The following is a 21197-nucleotide window of genomic DNA, read 5'->3' as shown; positions in this document are numbered from 1 at the left end:
GCCTGTAATACCAACTCCGGAGGCTAAGGCAGGAGAATTGCTTAGAACCTGGGAGGTGGAAGTAGCAGTGAGCCGAGATTGCACCACTGTACTCTAGCCTGGGAGACAGAGCAAGACTCGGTCTCAAGATAAGGGACAAATAAGTAAATAAAAATGTAAAAGTAGGAAAACTATTGCTTCATGAGGACAGCATTTCTGTTTGGGATGATGAGAAAGTTTAGAAACAGATGGTGGTGATGGTTGCACAATATTGTGAATCTACCAAATGCCACTGAATTGTACACTTAAGCCTGGGTACATTTATCCAAGTTTATTATCTATTTCTACAAACATTCATGAAGGCTGGACCCCTGAAATGTCAAAGTCATGATCCAAGGTGGGGAACGGTGAGTGGGTTTTGTTGTCCTTTTAGTACTGCTTGGTTTGTTTTCAACCTAAAGTCGGCTGGGCTAACCTCCAATAGGGTAGCTGTATTACATGCATTTGCGGGCTGAGTATGGTGGCTCACACATGCAATCCCTGCACTTTGGGAGGCTGAGGTGGGCAGACTGCCTAAGCTCAGGAGTTCAAGACCAGCCTGGGCAACATGGTGAAACCCTGTCTCTACTAAAAATACAAAAATTAGCTAGGTGTGGTAGGGTGCTTGTAGTCCCAGCTACCTGGTAGGCTGAGGCAGGAGAATCGCTTGAACCCGGGAGGCAGAGGTTGCAGGCAGTGAGCCAAGAGGGGATCACTGCACTGCAGCCTGGGCAACAGAGCCAGACTCCACCTCCAAAAATAAAAATAAAAATAAAAATAAATAGGCCAGGTACGGTGGCTCATGCCTGTAATCCCAGCACTTTAGGAGACTGATTTAGGCAGATTACCTGAGGTCGAGTGTTCTCAACCAGCCTGGCCAACATGGTGAAACCCAATCTCTACTAAAAATACAAAATTTACCCAGTGCTCATGCTTGTAATGCCAGCGACTCTGGAGGCTGAGGCAGGAAAATCACTGGAACCTGACAGGCAGAGGTTGCAGTGAGCCAAGATTGCACCACTGCACTCCAGCCTGGATGACAGTGTGAGACTCTGTCTCAAAAAATAAATAAATGCATTTTCAACTTAGTATATTTTCACTTTTTTCTTTATTTTTCCATAGCGACAGGATCTGTGTTGCCCAGGCTGGTCTTGAACTCCTGGGATCAAGCAATCTTCCCACACTGACCTCCCAAAGTGCTGGGATTACAGACGTGAGCTACTGCACTTGGCTGCTATTACCAATTTATGACAGATTTATGGGGACATGACCTCATCACGAGTCAAGGAGCATCTGTAATCATGCTGAAAATGGGGGTGGCTTGTGTGAGGATATGGGAGAGTGTCACAAAACACAAGGGGACCAGACCCTGCAGGGGGACTCCAAAGGCTGCCTCTGGCTCAAACCCAGGGCTCCCTCCTCTGTGTCTCCCGCTGCAGGACAGACCTCAGGCTCACAGCTCTGCAAATCCATGCTGTCTGCACTGCAGGACTTCGAATCCACAGCTGGGGGTTGTGGGTGATGTTGGAGCAGGAGCAGGGCAGGGGGCACACATCAGGGGTTGCACCTGCAGCCACATTGGCAGAGCAAGTTTGTTTTCTTTTTTTCTCTCTTTTTTTTTGAGACGGAGTTTCACTCTTCTTGCCCAGGGTGGAGTGCAATGGCATGATCTCAGCTCACCGCAACCTCAGCTTCTGATATTCAAGCGATACTCCTCCATCACCCTCCTGAGTAGGAGGGATTACAGGCATGCATTAGCATGCCTGGCTAATTTTGTATTTTTAGTAGAGACGGGATTTCACCATGTTGGCCAGCTGGTCTCAAACCCCTGACCTCAAATGGTGCACCTGCCTCAGCCTCTCAAACTGCTGGAATTACAGGCGTTAGCCACCGCACCTGGCCCTGGTTGCCCTGTTCTGCCTGCTGGCTCTGTACAGCCTCAGCTTCTTTTCTCCCCACCCCTAGGTGATAGAGAGCAACCCCAACTCCCTGGGGTTCTAGGCCACCTTCTATGAGAATGGTTACAAGTTACACGGGAACACTAAGTACAATCAGGTGAGCTATGTCCCCACCAAACCTCACCGAATGTCCCCCGAGGGCCCCCTCTTCCTTTTTCCCTTACCAGCATAAAGAGCTGAGGAATTTCCAGACAACACAACCCCTAGCCCTGCCCTGTGGTGGGAAGATGATCAGGCAGCCATCACCTACACACCTGACTTCACTGACGTGTCACATGGATCAGGCATGGTGTGAGCTTGTAATCCTAGCACTTTGGGAGGCTGAGGCAGGTGGATCACAAGGTCAAGAGTTTGAGACCCACCTGACCAACATGGAGAAACCCGTCTCTACTAAAAATACAAAAATTGGCAGGCCATGGTGGCATGTGCCTATAATCCCAGTTACTCAGTAGGCTCAGGTAGGAGAATCACTTGGACCCGGGAGGCAGAGGTTGCAGTGAGCTGAGATTATACCACTGCACTCCAGCCTGGGTGATAAAGATCCCATCTCAACAATTAAATAAATAAAGTATCACACAGGAGATTCCCACATTACATGACAGGAAGGAGCCTAACCCAGCCTGGGACAGGGCTGCAGGTCTGAGTTAGCTGAGTAAACTGAGGCATAAGGATTTAGTGGGGACAATTTCCACAGGGCAAGAGCCTGACCAGCTGGAAGTCAGCAACGGCAAACTTCTTTGACAAGGCTCATCACATCTAGATGCGTGAGAAAAACAATCACTCCTCACTGTCTGTCCCCAGAACTCTGGGAGCAAGTGAGTGGGAGCCGTCATACTGGAGCCATTGTTTCTATGAGCTCCCAGAAGCCTTTCACAGGCGACGGAATTAGAACGGAGCAGGGCTTGGCTGAGCACGGTGGCTCACACCTGGAATCCCAGCACTTTAGGAGGCCAAGGTGGGTGGATTGCCTACAGTCAGGAGTTGGAGACCAGCCTGGCCAACATGGTGAAACCCCAGCTCTACTAAAAATGCAAAAATTAGCCAGGTGTGGTAGCACTTACCTCTAGTCCCCGCTACTCAGGCAGATGAGGCAGGAGAATCTCTTGAACCTGGGAGGCAGAGGTTGCAGTGAGCCAAGATTGTATCACTGCACTCCAGGCCTGGGTGACAGAGCAAGACTCCATCTCAAAAAAAAAAAAAAAGTCGGGGCAGGGGACAAAGTGGGGCTACGCGGCTTCCAGGTTTACCTCTCCTCCAACACCCTATCTCTCCCACACTCCTGAGTTGGGGGATGCCCATGGTGTTCCACAGGTGCACTTGGGATTTTCTCTCCTGACCCCACAGGATATTTACCTAAAACAGAAGCAGCACTGAGGCAGGACCAACCCAACTTCACTTCCAGGTATGCTGTCTCCTGGACAGAGGTGGGGACTGGGCTGCCTACGGGGAGTCCCTTAGCAGGAGCAGAGAGAAGCAGGGCTGAGATCATAACCCCAGCTGAAGAACAGTAAAACAGGATGATTAAAATACTTTACAAGAGACAGGTGAGGTGGCTCACACCTGTAATCCCAGCACTCTGGGAGGCCGATGTGCGCAGATCAGCTGAGGCCAGGAGTTCGAGACCAGCCTGGCCAACATTGTGAAACCCTGTCTCTACTCAAAATACAAAAATGAGCCAGCTGTGGTGGCAAGTGCCTGTAACCTCAGCTACTCAGGAGACTGAGGCATGAGAATGGCTTGAACCTGAGAGGAGGAGGTTGCAGTGAGGCCAGATCATGCCACTGCACTCCAGCCTGGGTGACACAGTGAGACTCCATCTCAACAACAACAACAACAAAACACTTTACAAACAGTGGTCCCTCCAAACACTTACACACAGCATTACCATTTGCTCTAACAAAGCCACTGCCATCCATCCCAAAAGAATAGAAAGCAGGAACTCAGAGAGGTATTTGCACACCTGTGCTCACAGCAGCGCAATTCACAACAGCCAAAAAGCAAAATCAGCCAACGGGTCAACCATCAGATGAAAAGATAAACAGAGTGTGTGATCCATCTGCATAGCAGAATATGACTCAGACTTAAGAAGGAAGGGAGGCCGGGCGAGGAGGCTCACACCTGTAATCCCAGCACTCTATGAGGTCACGGTGGGTGGAGACTCTGTCTCAAAAAAATAAAAACATACAAATAAAGAGAAATAACAAAGGAAGTGAGAATATATCGTGAGTGACTCTAATAAGTAAGGACTGAAAGCGTTCTCAGCTGCTGATAGCATTACTACCAACCAGTTCAGTTATGTTTCTTTACCTGGCTGGGAAGACCTGCACTTGTCCCCTGGGGCTCACCTTTCTGTACATCAGGCCAGCGATGGCAGACTGCAACCTTAACTGCAGCACCTTGAGCCGGTATGTGTTCTGCTGCTTAAACAGCGTTTGCAGGCAGGCGAGAGGAACATCAGCACCGTGAGGAGGTAGCCCTTCCAGGCTGGAGACAGGATTACCAATAAACTCCAGGAAAAGGCTTGCAGGGAGCGGAGGGAGAAGGTACAGCTGGTGAGAGGAGGTGCCCATGTGTGTTGCCTTTGCCCAAAACAGGCCAGGTGTTGAGGATCAGTCGGGTTGGTTGACTTTTGCAATCATGATCTCAGTTATTTCCCCCAGTGTCGATGCTTTTTTTCAATCTTAGTGCAGCTCCTCAAGATCAAGAGATGGTGTTTTTCTCCCCACTTGTTATGGACTAAATTGTGTCCTCACAAAATTTGTATGTTGAAGTCCCAACCCCCGGTACCTCTGAATGTGACTGTATTTGGAAATAGGGCCTTTTAAGAAGCAATAAAATTAAAATGAGGTCATTGGGCTGGGCCCACATACAGTCTGGAGTCCTGATAAGAGGAGAAAATGTAGACACATAGGGAGACACCAGGGTGGACACAGAGGAAAGACCATATGAGAATACAGGGAGGAGGTGGCCAACTGCATGCCAAAGGCAGAGGCCTCAGATGGAACCAACTTGCAGATACCTGATCTGGAACTTCCAGCCACCAGAATCATGAGGAAAATACACTTCTGTCATTGAAGCTACTCAGTCTGTGATGCTCTGTTATGGCAGCTGAGCAGACACCACTTGATCTGGGCTGGTCACAAAACCACCTTTGACCAACAGAGTAGAGTGGAGGTAAAGCTATGCCAGCTGTGAGCCTCAAGAGAAAATGTGGCTTTGGGCCTATTGCTTAGAACCCTCCCAAGCAGCCACATGAACAAGTCTGAGCTAGCTTTTTGGAGGATGGGAACCCACATGGAACAGAAAGCCATCCCAGCTTCAGAGACACAACTGCAAGCACATGAAAAAACCCAGCCAAGAAAAGAAGAACCACCCAGCTGAGCCCAGTCCACGTTACTGACTCACATTACCATAAGCTAAATAAATGAATGTTTATAATTTTAAGCCATTCACTTTTAGGGCATTTTACAACAAAAGCTAATTTATACAGTCAGGTAAGAGCTTGCTTATTTGCCCTTGTGGGGGACACTTTCTCCTTAATCATTTACCTTTTTCAGTATCCTTCTCACCCCCCTTCCAGTGTCCCGAGCACCAGATCTATAGGCAGAGGTATGAAAGCTGAAGCCCCCTGACCCTGGAGGGATGCCATTAAGAGACCACCAGCCTTAGCAGAGCTCCTTAAGTCTGGACTCACCTAAATAGCTTGGGGACAGAGAACCTGAAGACATCACTGATGAAGAGGCTGTGGTTCCCATGAAGAAGGTAGAATGGAACACCTGCCAGATGGCCCTCAGCAGTGGGCCCCACTGCCTCCCTTTTTGCCATAGGAATGGCTCAGTCTCTGGAGCCTCCATGCCACTGCCTCCTTTCCTTTTAAACACTATTGCCTTGGTGTGCCTTAGAGGAAGGGAGAGGCTGGCTCTGGGTCCCATTTTACACTCTCAGCTACCAGCAGCAGGGCCAGGCATTAAAAGCTTGTTTCCTAACAATGGGCGTGGGTGGGTGTGGATCCAGCCTGGCTCCCTCACCTGTGCCTCCTTATCACACTGAGTACCCATTTAAGAGGCAGTCACAGGAGTTGTGGGGGAAGGGCAGGAGGGCAGCCCTGAGGACTCTTAGATGGCCATGGGAAAGCACACACGTTGAGCACCTACTACATGCCAGACACTCCCCAGTCATCCTAAGACCCCTGGCAAGCCAAATGTTGTTCCCATTTCACAGATTAGAAAATTGAAGCTCAGAGAAGCGAACTTGTCCAAGGGCACACAGCTAAGAAGTAAAAGCTGGGATTCAATTCCATCTCTCTGCCTCCAGAGCCCATGCACTTTTCTTTTTTTTTATGAGACAAAGTCTCATTCTGTCACCCAGGCTGCAGTGCAGTGGAGAGATCTCAGCTTACTGCAATCTCTGCTTCCTGAATTCAAGTGATTCTCCCACCTCAGCCTTCTGAGTAGCTGGGATTACAGGCAAATGCCTCCATGCCCAGCTAATTTTTGTATGTTTAGGAGATGGGGTTTTATCGTGTTGGCCAGGCTGGTTTTGAACTCCTACCTCAGGTGATCCACCAGCCTCAGCCTCCTGAAGTGCTGAAATTACAGGCCTGAGCCACTGCACCCAGCCTCCCATGTATTTTTAAATCTATCATGCTGTCAACCTGGAGGAAGAACAGCACCCCCTCTTCCACATGCACAACCAGCCAGCCCTTTGGTGGTTTTGTACCAGTGGAGAATCACAGCTGATGTGCATGGAGCCTGGTGCTCCGACTCTGGGTGAAAGCACAGCCAGAGGCTCAGACTGCCTTGAACTCGTAAGATCCCCAGCCTCTGGCCATAAACAGGGGCACAGAGAAGAGCTAAAATGAGGAAGGGAAAGGAGGTCGTAAGGGGAGGCCCAAGGGCCCCTCCAGGGCAGGTCAGAAGCCCTGGGCCATAATGGAGAGGCTGGGGCTATGCAGCTGCTGACAGCTGGTCACTGTGTGGTCTTTGGTAGGTAGGCTGCTCCCCTCTCTGTGTGTGAGAGGATGAGTGTGGTCCCTCCTCTGAGTCCCGTGTATGCCTCTGACAATCTGTAAGGTTATCAGAAATTGCTTGCTTGCTTGCTCTTTTGAGACAAAGTTTCACTCTTGTTGCCCAGGATGGAGTGCAGTAGCATGATCTCAGCTCACTGCAACCTCCATCTCCCAGGTTCCAGTGATTCTCCTGCCTCAGCCTCCCGAGTAGCTGGGACACACCCCCATGCCTAATTTTTGTATTTATAGTAGTGATGGGGTTTCACCACATTGGCCAGGCTGCTCTTAAACTCCTGACCTCAGGTGGTCCACTTGCCTCGGCCTCCCAAAGTGCTGAAATTATGGGTATGAGCTAACATGCCTGGCCACTTATCAGTAATTTCAATCCCCATTACAAATCTCTGACCTGGGGCCACATGCAGACATCAGCTATTTACATAAAGGAATTCACTGACTTCCCTGGACCCCCTTGCCAGATGAATATTATTAGACTCTCCATTTTACAGAAGAATAAGGAAGCTGAGGCTCTGAGAGGTGGCGATAGCAACCCAAGGTCACACAGCAAGGGCAGAGCAGGGATTGCAGCCTAGATCTTGATTTATGGTTCTTAGAGTGTTTCTTGTGCACTAAGGACCCCTGACCCCACAATAATAATAATAATAATAATAATAATAATAATAATAATAATAAAAGAAACATAAAAATCCCCTTGTGAGCTCAGGTGGCAAGATCCTTCCAGGCCATGGTCTTCGTCCCTCATTGCTGGCCTGATCTGATGTTTGGTTTGGCATCTATGGAGGGTTGTGGTTCAGCTCTGTTACTGAGTGGGCATGGCCTGCTGCTCACAGGTATTTTGGTATTTGGGTCTCAAAGCCAAGAAAATGCCCCTTCCATTGCTGAGAGCATCCCTGACCACCATTCCTGTCTGACCCCACCATTTCATTCACTGCTTTCACAGCCTTGTCCACAGCACCAACCCTCTCTTTGTCTTGTTAGAATCCCAGGTGGGTAGACTTTGCCTGAGTTTTTTACCAAGATGTACCTAGTATCGAGTCCAGCTCATGCACACAGTAGGAGCTCAATAAATACTTGTCAAATGAATGGGAAAAGCAGACTGAGTGATATGTGTAAAAGGGCCTAACAAGAGTGCCCAGCACATACTGTTATAAACATTTAGGTAGTGCTCGACTTATGACCACGGTTGGGACCGCAGAACAGTCATAACACGATTTGGTCGTAAGTTGAGTAGCCTATATGGACAGTTGAAATGGTGCATGTGGAGATGGTAGTGCTGCCAGAAGCTGGTCCGCACTGTCGTACACCCAGCTGGGCAACGTTTGCGCTGCCAGACGCGGAGCAGTCGTGGCCAACATGGTGAAACCCAGTCTCTAACAAAAATACGAAAACTTAGCCGAGCATGGTGGCACATGCCTGTAATCCCAGCTACTCAGGAGCCTGACGCAGGAGAATCACTTGAACCCAGAAGGCAGAGGTTGCAGTGGAGCAGAGATCACACCACTGCACTCCAGCCTGGGCAACAACGGGAGACTCCGTCTCAAATAAATAAATAAATAAATAAAAAGATGGACAACAACAAGTGTAGAGAAGGATGTAGAGAAACTCAAACCCTCATAAACTGTTAGTAGGAATGTGAAAATTGCACAGCCACTGTGAAAAATGATCTAGCCATTCTTCAATAGTTTATACACAGAGTTACCACATAATCCAGCAACCACTACTAAGTATACAACCAAGCAAAATGAAAACATAATGCACATGAAAAGTATATTATAGCAGGATTATTCATAATAGCCAAAATGCAAAACAAACCCATAATGGTCATAAATTGACTAGTGGTTGAATAAAAACTGGTATATTCATACAATGGAATATTATTCAGAAACAAAAAAGAATGAAGCATATATATATAGCAATATAAATGAACCTTGATCTATTATGCTAAGTGAAAGAAGCCATTCACAAAAGACCAACTATTACCTAATGTCATTCACAAAAGATCACATACTATAGGATTCTATTTCAATATAACTGCATATTATAGGAAATGTCCAGAAAAGGCAAAACTACAGAGACAGAAGTAGATTAGTAGCTGCCTAGGCTTGGCAAATGGTGGAGGATTGGCTAAGGAGTTGTGGGGTTTGGGGGGTGCTAATGAAAAAAAATTAAAATTGTGTTGATGGTGTACAACTCTGTGAATACACTGAAAGCCAATGAATAGTACACTTTATATGGGTAAATATAGATATGTGAAATAAATCACTCAAGCTGTTAAAACATCTTAAAAATAACAAAACATCTTTAAAATAACAAATTATTTATAACATCAATGGATAAAGAAAGGAAGACTATGCTAGCACTAATCAGAAGGAGGCTGGAGTAGCTATATTAATTTCAAACAAAGATGACATCAGAACAAGGAAAATTATCAGGGACAAAAAAGCAGCATTAATGATAGAGTTGATTCTCCAAGGGGACAGAACAATCCCGATGTATATTCTCCTAACAACAGTGTCAAAATGCATAAGGCCAAAACTGATTGGATTTGCAAAGAGAAATAGACAAATCCATTATTATATTTGGAGACTTCAACACTACTCCTTCAGTAATTAATAGGTTAAGCGGGCAGAAAATCAGCAAGAGTTGCTCTTGACAGCACCATCAATCAACTTGATGTAATTGACATTTATAGCATACTCATCTCAATAACAGCAGAATACACACTTTCTCAAGGTCTCATGGAATGTTCACCAAGCTAAAACACATTCTGGGCCATATAACACACATTAATAAATTTAAAAGAATAGAAATTATATAGTTTAGGGTAGCTGTAACAAAGTACAACCAAGTGAGTGGCTTAAAACAACAGAAATATATTTTCTCGTGGGTTTGGAGGCTAGAAGTCCAAAACCACAGTATCAGAAGGACTGTTTTGCATGAAACATGTAGGGGAGGATCTTTCTTTGCCTCTTTCTAGCTTCTGATGGTGGCTGTCACTCCTTGGCATTCCTTGGCTTGCAGCTGCATCACCACAACCTCTCTCTGCCTCTATAATCATGTAACATTTCCCCTGTGTGTTTCTGTGTTTGCATAGCATTCCTGCTTTTCATAAAGACTCCAGGAATATTGGATTTTGGCCACCCTAATGACCCCATCCTAACTTGATTACATCTGTAAAGATCATATTCGCAGGTACTGGGGGTTCAGACTTCAATATATGGTAGGGAGGGGGAGGTGGCACACTTCAACCTATAACAGAAATTATAGAAACTGTGGTCCCAGACTACAATAAAACTAAACTAAAAGTCAGTAACAAAACAGCTGGAAAACCACTAAATATCTGCAATTAACCCACACCTAAATAATACATGGATGAGGTAAATATCTAGAAGAATTAAAAAACATTTTGAACTAAATAAAAATTGAAGTATAACTTATCAAAACCTGTGGAATGCTCTGAAAGCAGTGCTTGGGGTGCTTAGCATTTAGTGCATATGTTAGAAAAGAAGAAAAATCTAAACTCGATCTGAATGTCTACCTTTAACAGCTAAAGGAAAGATATTAAGCTTAAAGAAAGCAAAAGAAAAGTAACAAGAAGCATTAGAACACAAATCAATGGAATTAAAACCGGGAAACAATAGAGAAAATTACAGAAACCAGAATCCAGTTAAAATCAATAAACTTATAGCTGTGCTAACCAAGAAAAAGAGAAGATCCAAATAACCTGTTCTGTGTTATTTTCTGTGGTGGTCAGTCAGGTGTGTCCATGAGAGGAAAACAATGTTTATTATACCCACAGGTCCCAGAAATAGGAGCCATGCCATGCCATACAGGGTTACATGGGAAAGCTTTGGGGTAGTTAGTCAGGAGGGAGGAAACAGGAGCAAGAGAAAAGCTTTGACTAGAGCCTCTATTGGAGTTTCCACAGGAAAAGCAAGGTAGGGTGGAGTAAACAGATTAGGATTGGCTAGTATGAATAATTTCAGAGGGCCCTGGCGTACACAGTTTGTCCTTAGTCATCTGGTGGGTATCTCTGCAATGGTTAAGACAGAGGAAGGCCTGTTGTATATAGGCCAGACAGATGAGGTATGGCTTGATATTCAGTTTTTTATATGTCAAAGCTGTGCTCCCTGGATAAGTCCTTTTGCTTAGCTACAAACTGGCTTGCCTCAGGAGGGCATAGTTTCTCCCAAGCGAGAAAGAATTTTTTTCAAGATGTCAAAACATCATAATAAACAAAAAATATAAAAATATAAGCAATATAGTACCAATATTAGAAATGGGATATGTCATCATTAATTGTCTCATGAAAATTAAAAGGATAATCAAGGAATACTATGAACTCTATGCCCAAAAATTTAATAAAGTAGATGAAATGGAGCAATTACTTGAAAGATTACAAACTACCAAAACTCATGCAAGGAGAAATAGATAATCTGAGTAGGCAAGGCTGTTGAGTCAATAACCTTCCAAGAAAGAAAACACCAGTCCCAGATGGTTTCTCTGGTAAATTTTAACATTCATTTAAGGAAGAAATACCAATTCTACATAATCTTTTTTTTGGAAAATAGAAGCTGAAGGAACACTTCCCAATTCATTCATGAATCTAGCATTATCCTAATATTAAGAGCAGTTAAAGACATTGTAGGAAAACTACAGACTGGAATCCCTTATGAATACAGATTTTTAAATCCTTAACAAAATTTTAGCCAATATAATCCAACAAAGTCTAAACAGAATTATGCAACACAAGGAAGTGGGATTTATTCTCAGTATACAAGGATGGTTCAATATTCTGAAATCAATCAATGAACTCAGCACATTAAGAGGTTAAAGAAGAAAATTACAGAATCCATATAAATTCATGCAGCAAAAGCATTTGACAAAATTCAACACCCTTGAAGGTACTAACTCTCAGAAAACTAGGACTAGTGGGAAGTATCCTCAACTTTATAAAGAACATCCACAAAAAATCTACAGTTTAATGGTGAGAAACTGGATGCTTTCTCCCTAAGATTGGGAACAACACAACCATGTCCTTTATCATCATTATTATTTAACATTACTTCTGAAGTTCTAGCTAGTGAAATAAGACAACAAAAGGAAACAGAGTATACAGATAAGGAAGAAATAAACAATCTTTGTGTATGATGACATGAATGTCTATAAAGAAAATTTAAAAACAGAAAATCCAAAAGAAGAAATAAAACTCTCCTGTAACTAATAAAATGATAACAAACAAAATTTGTGCATACATAGAATGGACAATACAATAGTATTCAGCCTTAACAACAACAAAAAAAGGAATGAAATTCTGAGACATGCTAACTACATGAATAAACCTTGAAAACATTTTGCTAAGTCAAATAAGCAAGACACAAAAGGACAAATATTGTATAATTCCACTTGTATAAGGTGCCTACACATGGTTAATTCATAGAGACAGAAAACAGAGTTTACCAGGGACTAGGGAGAGAGGGATATAGGGAGTTATTTTTTCATGAGTACAGAGTTTCTGTTTGAGATGATGAAAAAGTTCTGAGAATGCATAATGATAATAAAATTATTGCACAACCTTGTGAATATATTACACTTAAGGATACCAAATTGTGTATAAAACATGATTGACATGGTAAATTTTATGTGTATTTTACAATAAAAATTTCCAGTAGAGGGGTATCCTACAAAATATCCAACCAGCACTCCTCAAAATTGTCAAGGCAATCCAAAACAAGGTTGTGAAACCGTCACAACCAAGAGGGGCTTAAAGAGACATGACAACTTGTAAAGTGATTATATTAGTTTGTTCTCACACTGCTATAAAGAAATACCCAAGACTGGGTAATTTATTTGGGTAAGAGGTTTGACTGCTTCAAAGTTCTGCATGGCTGAGGAGTCCCCAGGAAACTTACAATCATTGCAGAAGGGGAAGCAGGTATGTCTTATATGGCAGCAGGAGAGAAAGTGAGCATGTGAAAGAGGAAATGTCAGACACTTACAGAACAATCAGATCTCATGGGAGCTCACTCACTATCACAAGAACAGCATGGGAGACACCACTCCCATGATCCAATTGCCTCCCACCAGATCTCTCCCTCAACACGTAGGGATTATGGGGATTACAATTCAAGATGAGGTTTGGGTGGGAACACAAAGCCTAACCACATCGGTGATACACTGGACCAAACCCTAGAATAGGAAAAGACATTAGGTAAAAAGCAAGGAAATCTGAATAAACTATGTACTTCAGTTAATAATAATATACTAGTAATGACTTATTAATTGTAACAATTTAACCATATTAATGTAAGATCTTAAATAGAGAAAACTACATGCAGAGCATATGGGAACTCTCTCTACAATAGTCTCAGTTTTTGTGCAAATGTAAAACATCTAAAAAATTAAATCTTTTTTTTAAAGTATGTTAAAAGGAATTTTCTCCTTCAACAAAATTCTGAGCTAGATGCTCTGCAACACCCTTTTACTGTACAACAACCAGATTCTGAAAAACAAAACAAAACAAAATAAAAACTTATCTATGTATTACTGAACTTGAAGGAAGTAGGAGAAATTTCCATGTGTCTTGCTGACATCTCACCCTACAGAACTCTGCCCCACAAATAAATAAAACCTTGTGGTAGTAAGCAATTAAGAATAAAAAGAGGCTGGGCACGGTGGCTCACACCTGTAATCCCAGCACTTTGGGAGACTGAGGCAGGCAGATCACAAGGTCAGGAGTTCAAGAACAGCCTAGCCAATATAGTGAAACCCCATCTCTACTAAAAATACAAAAATTAGCCAGGTGTGGTGGTGGGTGCCTGTAGTCCCAGCTACTTGGGAGGCTGAGGCAGGAGAATCGCTTAAACACAGGAGGTGGAGGTAGCAGTGAGCCAAGATCATGCCACTGCACTCCAGCCTGGCCGACAGAGTGAGACTCTGTCTCAAAAAGAAAAAAAAAAAAAAGAATAAAAAGTTTAAGATGAGAAAATGCCCAGGGAATTACATTCAGAAAACAAGGCTTACATCAACAGCAATATGGAAGAGCTAAATTTGAGACCTCTGTGCTAAGCTAAAAACTGAAAGAGGCTAAAAGTGGACTGGTAGCACCCCAACAGTCCTACCAGATTCAAACACAGATCTTCTTCAAGAAAAATTTCCTAGTTGAGCCCACTAGATTCCCAGGTTAAGATTAAGAAAATGTGAGTTTGCCATCAAAAAACATCAGACATAAAGGAAACAACTCACTGTGAGTGTAAAATTAGAAGATATAACAAATATTTAGTCCTCCAAGAAATTCAGATATTAAAATTTTATCAGCTGTGAAATATAGAAAATCTATTTAGAAAGAAATAGACATAAGGGACAGGATCACAATAATGAGTCATCAACAAGAGACCATCAGGAATGACCAGGCAAATGTGACAAATAATCAAATGAAGCTTTAGATATTAAACATATGTTTGTGGAAATGAAAATACTCAATGAATAGGTCAAATGGCAGATTAGAAACAGATAATTAGTAAACTATAACATATCTGAGAAAATTATTCAGAATGAAGAGAGAATAGTTCAACAGTACAGGTGTTAGACTGAAAAGATGACATTAAAAATCAGATTTCAAGAAGGATAGATTTGAAAAATTAAGAAGCAATACTTTAAAAGTTAATTCCTTAGAATTTTTCAGAATTTAGGAAAGATGCAAATGTGTAAGTTCAAGAAGCACAGTGCAACACAAAGAGGATAAATTTTTAAATATATTTCTAAAGCTGTCATATATGGCAAAAACACCAAAGACAGAAGAGATCTTTAAAGCAGGCAAGAGGAAAAAAAGGACAGATAACCTACAAAGAAGCAATTAAAGTAGGAGTTTTAATACCCACAATGAAAGCCAATAAGACAGTAAATAATTAGCAGAAGTTGATAATAAACCCCATAATAATGAAAATTTGGATTCAGCATGCTTGATTATTAATGACCAATTACTCACTAATGATTGGCAGCCTTCTGTCTAGTTCTATCCTCAAACCAGGTGAGATAAACTTCTATCTTCTGAATGGATATGGTAGGGGACATAGTGAGGTTTGGAAGGAAAAGTTGGCACTCTGTCCCAGGACATGGAAAGCCAGAAGATGACTCTTTTATTTCCAGTATTATTCCTGCACAATCTCTTTTGATTAGACCCACTAAATGGGCCCCAGATAAATATGATATTATTACAATTGCTGCCACTGTTCTGGAAGTCCAAGCCAGTGAGACAGGATCCAGAACTGGCACCCTTTGACATTTATTTTGGAGCAGAAAGCCACCACCACAACCATGTGATGCCAAATCACAAATATGAGCAAATATTTTGATTGTAGAGGATGAACAAATATTTTGATTATAGAGCCAGACCACTGAAACTTCTCATCAATCAGCTAGACAGGCTCAGGTAACTCATTTATTTAATTATCACAATAAGCCCACTCTTCTTTTTACCAAGTTAAAAATATTCATCCTCAGTAATCTTATTATGAGGGGATTTTGTTGTATCTTAAAAGTGATCAAATAAAATAATTTCAGTTTAGAACTATGCAATCACCAATACTGTATTGCAAGATGAGGGTGAAATAAAGATATCTTTAGATAAATAAAACTTAAGAAATTTGGCACACACATAGGCCTACGAAAGGCACTTCTAAAGGACATGCTTCAGGAAGAAAAAAAAATACTAGTGAATTATTTTGAAACACCAGAAGAATGGTGAGCAAACAAGAAGATAAACATGCACATAAGTCTAAATAAATAATTTCTCTAAAAGTCCTACTAATAATGATGTCTGGTTTGTGGAATTTATCAAAAAGGAAGACTAAAACATTGGATTCTCATCCACCTTAGAACAGAAGGGAACTTCTTCAACCTAATAAAGGGCATCTCAAAAAAACCCTACATCGAACATTATATTTAGTGATTAAAAAATTAAATGCTTTCCTCTTAATGTCAGAAACAAGACAGCCATTTCCACTATCGCCACTATTTATAATTATACTGAAGAACTGAAGGTTCCACCTTGTATAATGAGGTCAATCATTCAATAAATAATCTTGGAAATGAAGAAATAAAATGTTCTCTTCATAGATGACATGATTTATACTTAGAAAATACCAAAGACTCTTCAAAAAATTAATGAAACTGGTTGGTGAGTTTAGTCAATTTTTAGGATGCCAGGTCAATATACAAAAATTAATTATAGTTCTACATACTATACTAAAAAATTCTGTTCTATGAAATTAATTATAGCTTTAGATACTATAAAATTTGATTTCCAATTGTTCATAATTAGTATGTTCATAATTAGTGTGAACAATTGGAAATCAAATTTTAACATGAAGTACTATTTACAATAGCACCAAAATATGAAATGCTTAAGTATAAATCTATCAAAACATGTACAAAATCTGTATGCTGAAAACTGCAAAACACTATCAGAAAATATCACAGATAACTAAATAAACAGAAAGATACACTGTGTTCATGGATTGGTGGACTTAATATTGCTAAGATGTCAGTTCTCTCCAATCAGTATCTGGGCAAAAATTTTGTAGAAATTTATCATCTGATTCCAAAACTAGATGGAAAGACAATAGACTAAGACTAGCCAAAAGAATTTTGAGAAAGAATAATAATAGCGATGTTGAAGAATTCACAATACCCAATTTCAATACTACAGTAATTAAGGCGGTGTACTGCTGATAAATAAATGCAGACAAACAAATCAAATACAGTCCAGATGTCGATCCACAAATTTTAACATGATGAAATGGAGAAAGGATAGTTTTTTTTTGTTGTTTTTTTTTTACAAATACTGCTGGGATAATTATAATTCCATATTTTTAAAAAGCTAACCTTGATCCATATATCACACCATATAGAAAGTAATTTGACACTATCTCATAAAGCTAGACATATGCTTACAATACAACACAGCAATCTAGGTAATTACTCAAACAAATGGAAGATTGTGTGAAACACAAAAGACTATATACTGTATTATTTCACTAATACTAAATTCTGGAAAAGGTAAAACTATAGAGACTGAAACTAGATAGATGGTTGCCTAGAACTGAGGATTGAAGGAAGGCACTCACTGCAAAGGGCCATGAGAAACTTCTGGCAATGATCTATATCTTGATCATGGTCACAGATACATGACTGTATGTAAATTCCAAAGCTCACTAAATGTTACACTTAAAATAGGTCAATTTTATTGTAAGTAAATTATTTCTCAATCAAACTAGGGAAAAGTGAATTGGCTAAATTATTCCTCACCTTCCTTGAATTCATTTTGACTTACTTGAGTCATTTTTTGACTAAAAGTCATCCATGTCCACCCTTCTTTATACAGTACTGTTTCCTGTATCATCAACTGTTGTTCAGCTTTTATTAAGAGTGCACCACTATTTTCTCCAGAATTTTCTTTGATGATCATATTACTTTTGCTGCTTACCTGACTGTAAGATGCCTTCTGACTTCAGATATATTAAAATGTGAAAAAAAAGTACATCTTAGAATCGAAATGTGATAGAATGAAACAAGATTTAAATACTGGTGAAATGAACTTTTTAATTATTATGTAATAATCTCCATCTTCAGTAATGCTTTTGGTTGTCAGTGTTACCTGATATAAATATAACTAACATGACATTCTTTTGATTTTGCTCGTATACCTTTTCCCCACCTTTTTACGTTGAGAGATCAACTTTGCCTTTACAATTAAAGGGCTCTAGAGAGCTAGTGTTGGTGTTCAGCAGTGTCTATGATGTCTGGTGGAGGTAGATATTTGACAGAGCAGTGACAGTACCTTTAAGATAAGACTTGTTTATAAGCAAACAACATGCACCTCCAGGGATCCCCAGAAATACTTGAGGAACATGACAGAAGTGGCTAATGTCCTCTGCAAGCATGTGGAGCAAAAGCCACTGACATCTGAGTATTAATGTAATGATTCCTGTCTCTGTCCTCAATTGACCTTACTCAGAATACATATACAACATATAAAAATGTACTTAAAAGCCAGGAAAAATTCTACTAACATGTTAGCCTGGATTATCACAAATAATCAAATCTGTTCTATGTCACTACAATTAACACATATTACCTTTGGAATATTTATAACACTAAAAGCAAAATGAGAGAAATATAAGATAATCCATCTAAAATATAATGGAAAGATTGGGCAATAGGGAGACTGGGAAAATAAAAGGCCTCTAAATTTGGCAAGAAAGAAGTCACTGATGGACTCAGAAAAAAATATTTATAGTAAAGTACAAGAACTAGGAGCCAAATTAAAGGGAAATTAGTGAAAATCAATTACTCTCAACAGTATGTTTGAGGAATTTGGGGCCACAGGGTAGTTGCATACTTCTTTTGAATCAGTCCATATCTAAAAATTTAAGGCTTAGGCCTGCCCAACTAACTTGCCTCATGCTGATTGCTTTCTGTATATCATTTGAAATTTTTACCTTGTCATCCCTTTTTATCAGATTATTTTCACAATCTGTTAAAAGGTCAAGAGAGTCCTGTCACACAACATGGTCCAGATGCTCATTTTGACAACCACTGACCATGTGGCCTTAACTGCTCTGACCATCCATTTTCCCTGTTCTGGCTCCTGCCACCTCTCCAGCAACCTCAATACCCCACTCTGAGTTTATCCAGGAACATCATTCGGGCATTCACTCACTCATTCATTTTTTTCAATCAGTGAATATAATTGAGCACCTGTTGTGAACTTGAGGTTGGAAAAACATCAATGAACACTGTATAATGTTACCTCTGTTTCTCCCAACAGCCTTGCTCAAGCAGTTCCTTATGTCTGGAATGCTCTTTTCTGGCTAACTCCTACCAACCCTCAGGTACCATCTCTCCCAGGAAGGACATCTCCCCACAACTAAACCCAGATGTGGCCAATAACTGAAGGCAGAATTATAGAAACGTAACCACAGACCTGTAAGCAAGAAATAACTGCTAGTGTAAGCTGTTGAGTGTTGGGGGGCTATTTGTTACACGGCATCATTGCAGCAAACGCTGACCAATACAAACAGGCAAGTTCTAGCTTCAAGCTTCAGAACTGGACATTGTGAATCAAACACTTAGTGCTTTTAGCCAGGGTGGACCAATGCTAAGCAGATGTTCTCAGAAGAGACAAAGTCTGAGACTGAGGGAGACCTGGGTGTGAGTCCTTGCTTTGTCATGCAGGGATAGTAAAAAGCCCAGTGATTAAAAAACACATTCTCTGGAATCAAGTTGCTTGGGTGCAAATCCCAGTGCTGCCACTTATAAGCCATGTAACCTGGGACTAGTTCCTTAACTTTTGGGACTCATCTGTGAAATGGAAATGATTCTAGTACCAGCCTCACAGAGGCATTAAGTAGATTCAGTGAGCTATTATATGTGACGTGCTATAAGTTGCTACTTTTCAGTCATTGTGAGTGAGCTTGGCTTGGCAACTTTACTTCTAGAACCTTGTCATGTATCCAGTGCACTTTGTGTTCTTCGGATTATTAGAAACTTAGCTGGCATGTTGTAGCTTTCTAGACACCAAAACCTTCTTGTGCTGTCTCTATGGCAACTGCAAGCATAGATTCTGGAGTTGGACACACTCAAGTTCTAATCTGGTGACCTTGGGCAACTGATTTAACTCTCTTTGCTCATCTGTAAAATGACAGCAGTAACTTCACATGCCTCTGAGGGTACGGTGAGCATCAAATGAAATAGTGTATTTTTTACAGAAGCACTTAGCACAGCCCCTGGCTCGTAGATGGTGTTATTGGCTCTTCTTGGAGAGAGGTGAACTATTATAGAGCCATCTGCTTCTGGGCATAAGCCTGCAGGGAGGGTGTGACCAGAACAATCCACTCTTGCCAGAAGGACCCTTTGAGCCTTTTTCCCCAAGGGTGTCAAGAGCCAGGCACGGAGAATCAGCAAAGCCCACCTAGTACCTCCTTCTCCTCTATCTCCTAGCTGTCTGGCTTGATCCAGAAGACTCATGAGGGCCCCCTTCTTGTGAAGAAGCTCCTAGTTGGAACCCATCTCTACAATGGCCCCATTTGCCAGCACCATGATCCAATCAGCCTGGGGCAGAACGTGGAGTGTGTGGTCACGAGAATCTGTGTCTGGGCAGGGAAGGATTAGAAGTTAACACACAGGTGGCTGTGTTCCATGGCTCATGCCTGTAATCCCAGCACTTTGGGAGGCCAAGGCAAGTGGATCACTTGAGGTCAGGAGTTCAAGACCAGCCAGATCACCATGGCTAAGCCCTGTCTCTAATAAAAAGACTAAAATGAGCTTGGCATGGTGGCACACACCTGTAGTCACAGCTACTTGGGAAACTGAGGCATGAGAATCACTTGAAATTGGGAGGCAGAGGTTGCAGTGAGCTGAAATTGCACCACTGCATTCCATCCTAGGTGATGGAGCAAGACTCCATGAAAAAGAAGAAAGGAAGGAAGGGAGGGAAAGAGGGAGGAGAGAGGGAGAGAGAAAAAGAGGGAGGGAGGGGAAGGGAAAGAGGAATGAAGGGAAGGGGAAAGAAAGAAAAGAAAAGTTATACACATGTGCTTGGCCAGCCTCCTGGAGCAGGGGTTAGGGGTGCAAGTATTGTCCCTGGACTCAGAGTGGGGAGAGCTTCCCTTCTTGTGCTCCTGCCATCTTTCTTGAAAATAGCATTTCCAAATAGAGAAACAGAGGGGACTCCTTCAGCCTATCTCAAGAAGACAAGGAGTCCATCTGACCCAGGCCAATCATCCAAGGCAGAGCTGTAGTAGTTAAACCACAGAGGCATAACCAAGAAACAGCTGTTGTTGTAAGCTGATGGAATCTTGAGGGGTTGTGTGTTATGTAGCATCATCCCAGCAAAAGCTGACCAATACAAAGAGGAAAACTGGACTCAAGGGAAAGTGGGCAGTGAGAGAAACTTGGGTTAGGACTGGATGCTAAGGGCATCTTCTACCTTTGCCCTGTGCCCTCTGACACATGTTCCCAAACTTACTGTTCCCTGGGGTAGCCCACCAGGCCTGATGTCCTGGTTGAAGACTTGCTGGCTGACTTGGGTGTCCAAAGCCACCAGGGGGTCATCCAGCAGTACACAGCTGCCTTTCTGTACACAGCCTGGGTGAGGCTCAGCTGCTGCTTCTGGCTCCTGAGAGATTCATGCC

The 21197-nt window shown here is 42.0% G+C and overlaps 1 protein-coding gene across 6 annotated transcripts in view; it reads right to left on the bottom strand.

The window, feature by feature from the left end:
• Nucleotides 1-21197, bottom strand: part of LOC141584817 (apolipophorins-like) — a 66854-nt gene that overhangs the window by 30229 nt on the left and 15428 nt on the right. For 3 of the 6 annotated variants that reach the window (XM_074400481.1, XM_074400482.1, XM_074400483.1), the window contains exon 2: nucleotides 21032-21197. The exons of 2 other annotated variants lie outside the window; for them this stretch is intronic. In XM_074400481.1, coding sequence (XP_074256582.1) covers nucleotides 21032-21197 — 166 coding nt within the window. One more of the 6 variants, XM_074400484.1, reaches the window with a different exon arrangement.

This window comes from Saimiri boliviensis, chromosome 6, assembly GCF_048565385.1.
Source record: "Saimiri boliviensis isolate mSaiBol1 chromosome 6, mSaiBol1.pri, whole genome shotgun sequence".
NCBI classification, from domain to species: Eukaryota; Metazoa; Chordata; class Mammalia; order Primates; family Cebidae; genus Saimiri; species Saimiri boliviensis.
Note: the sequence above shows the minus strand (reverse complement) of the source record. Positions and strands in the feature narration are given on the sequence as shown.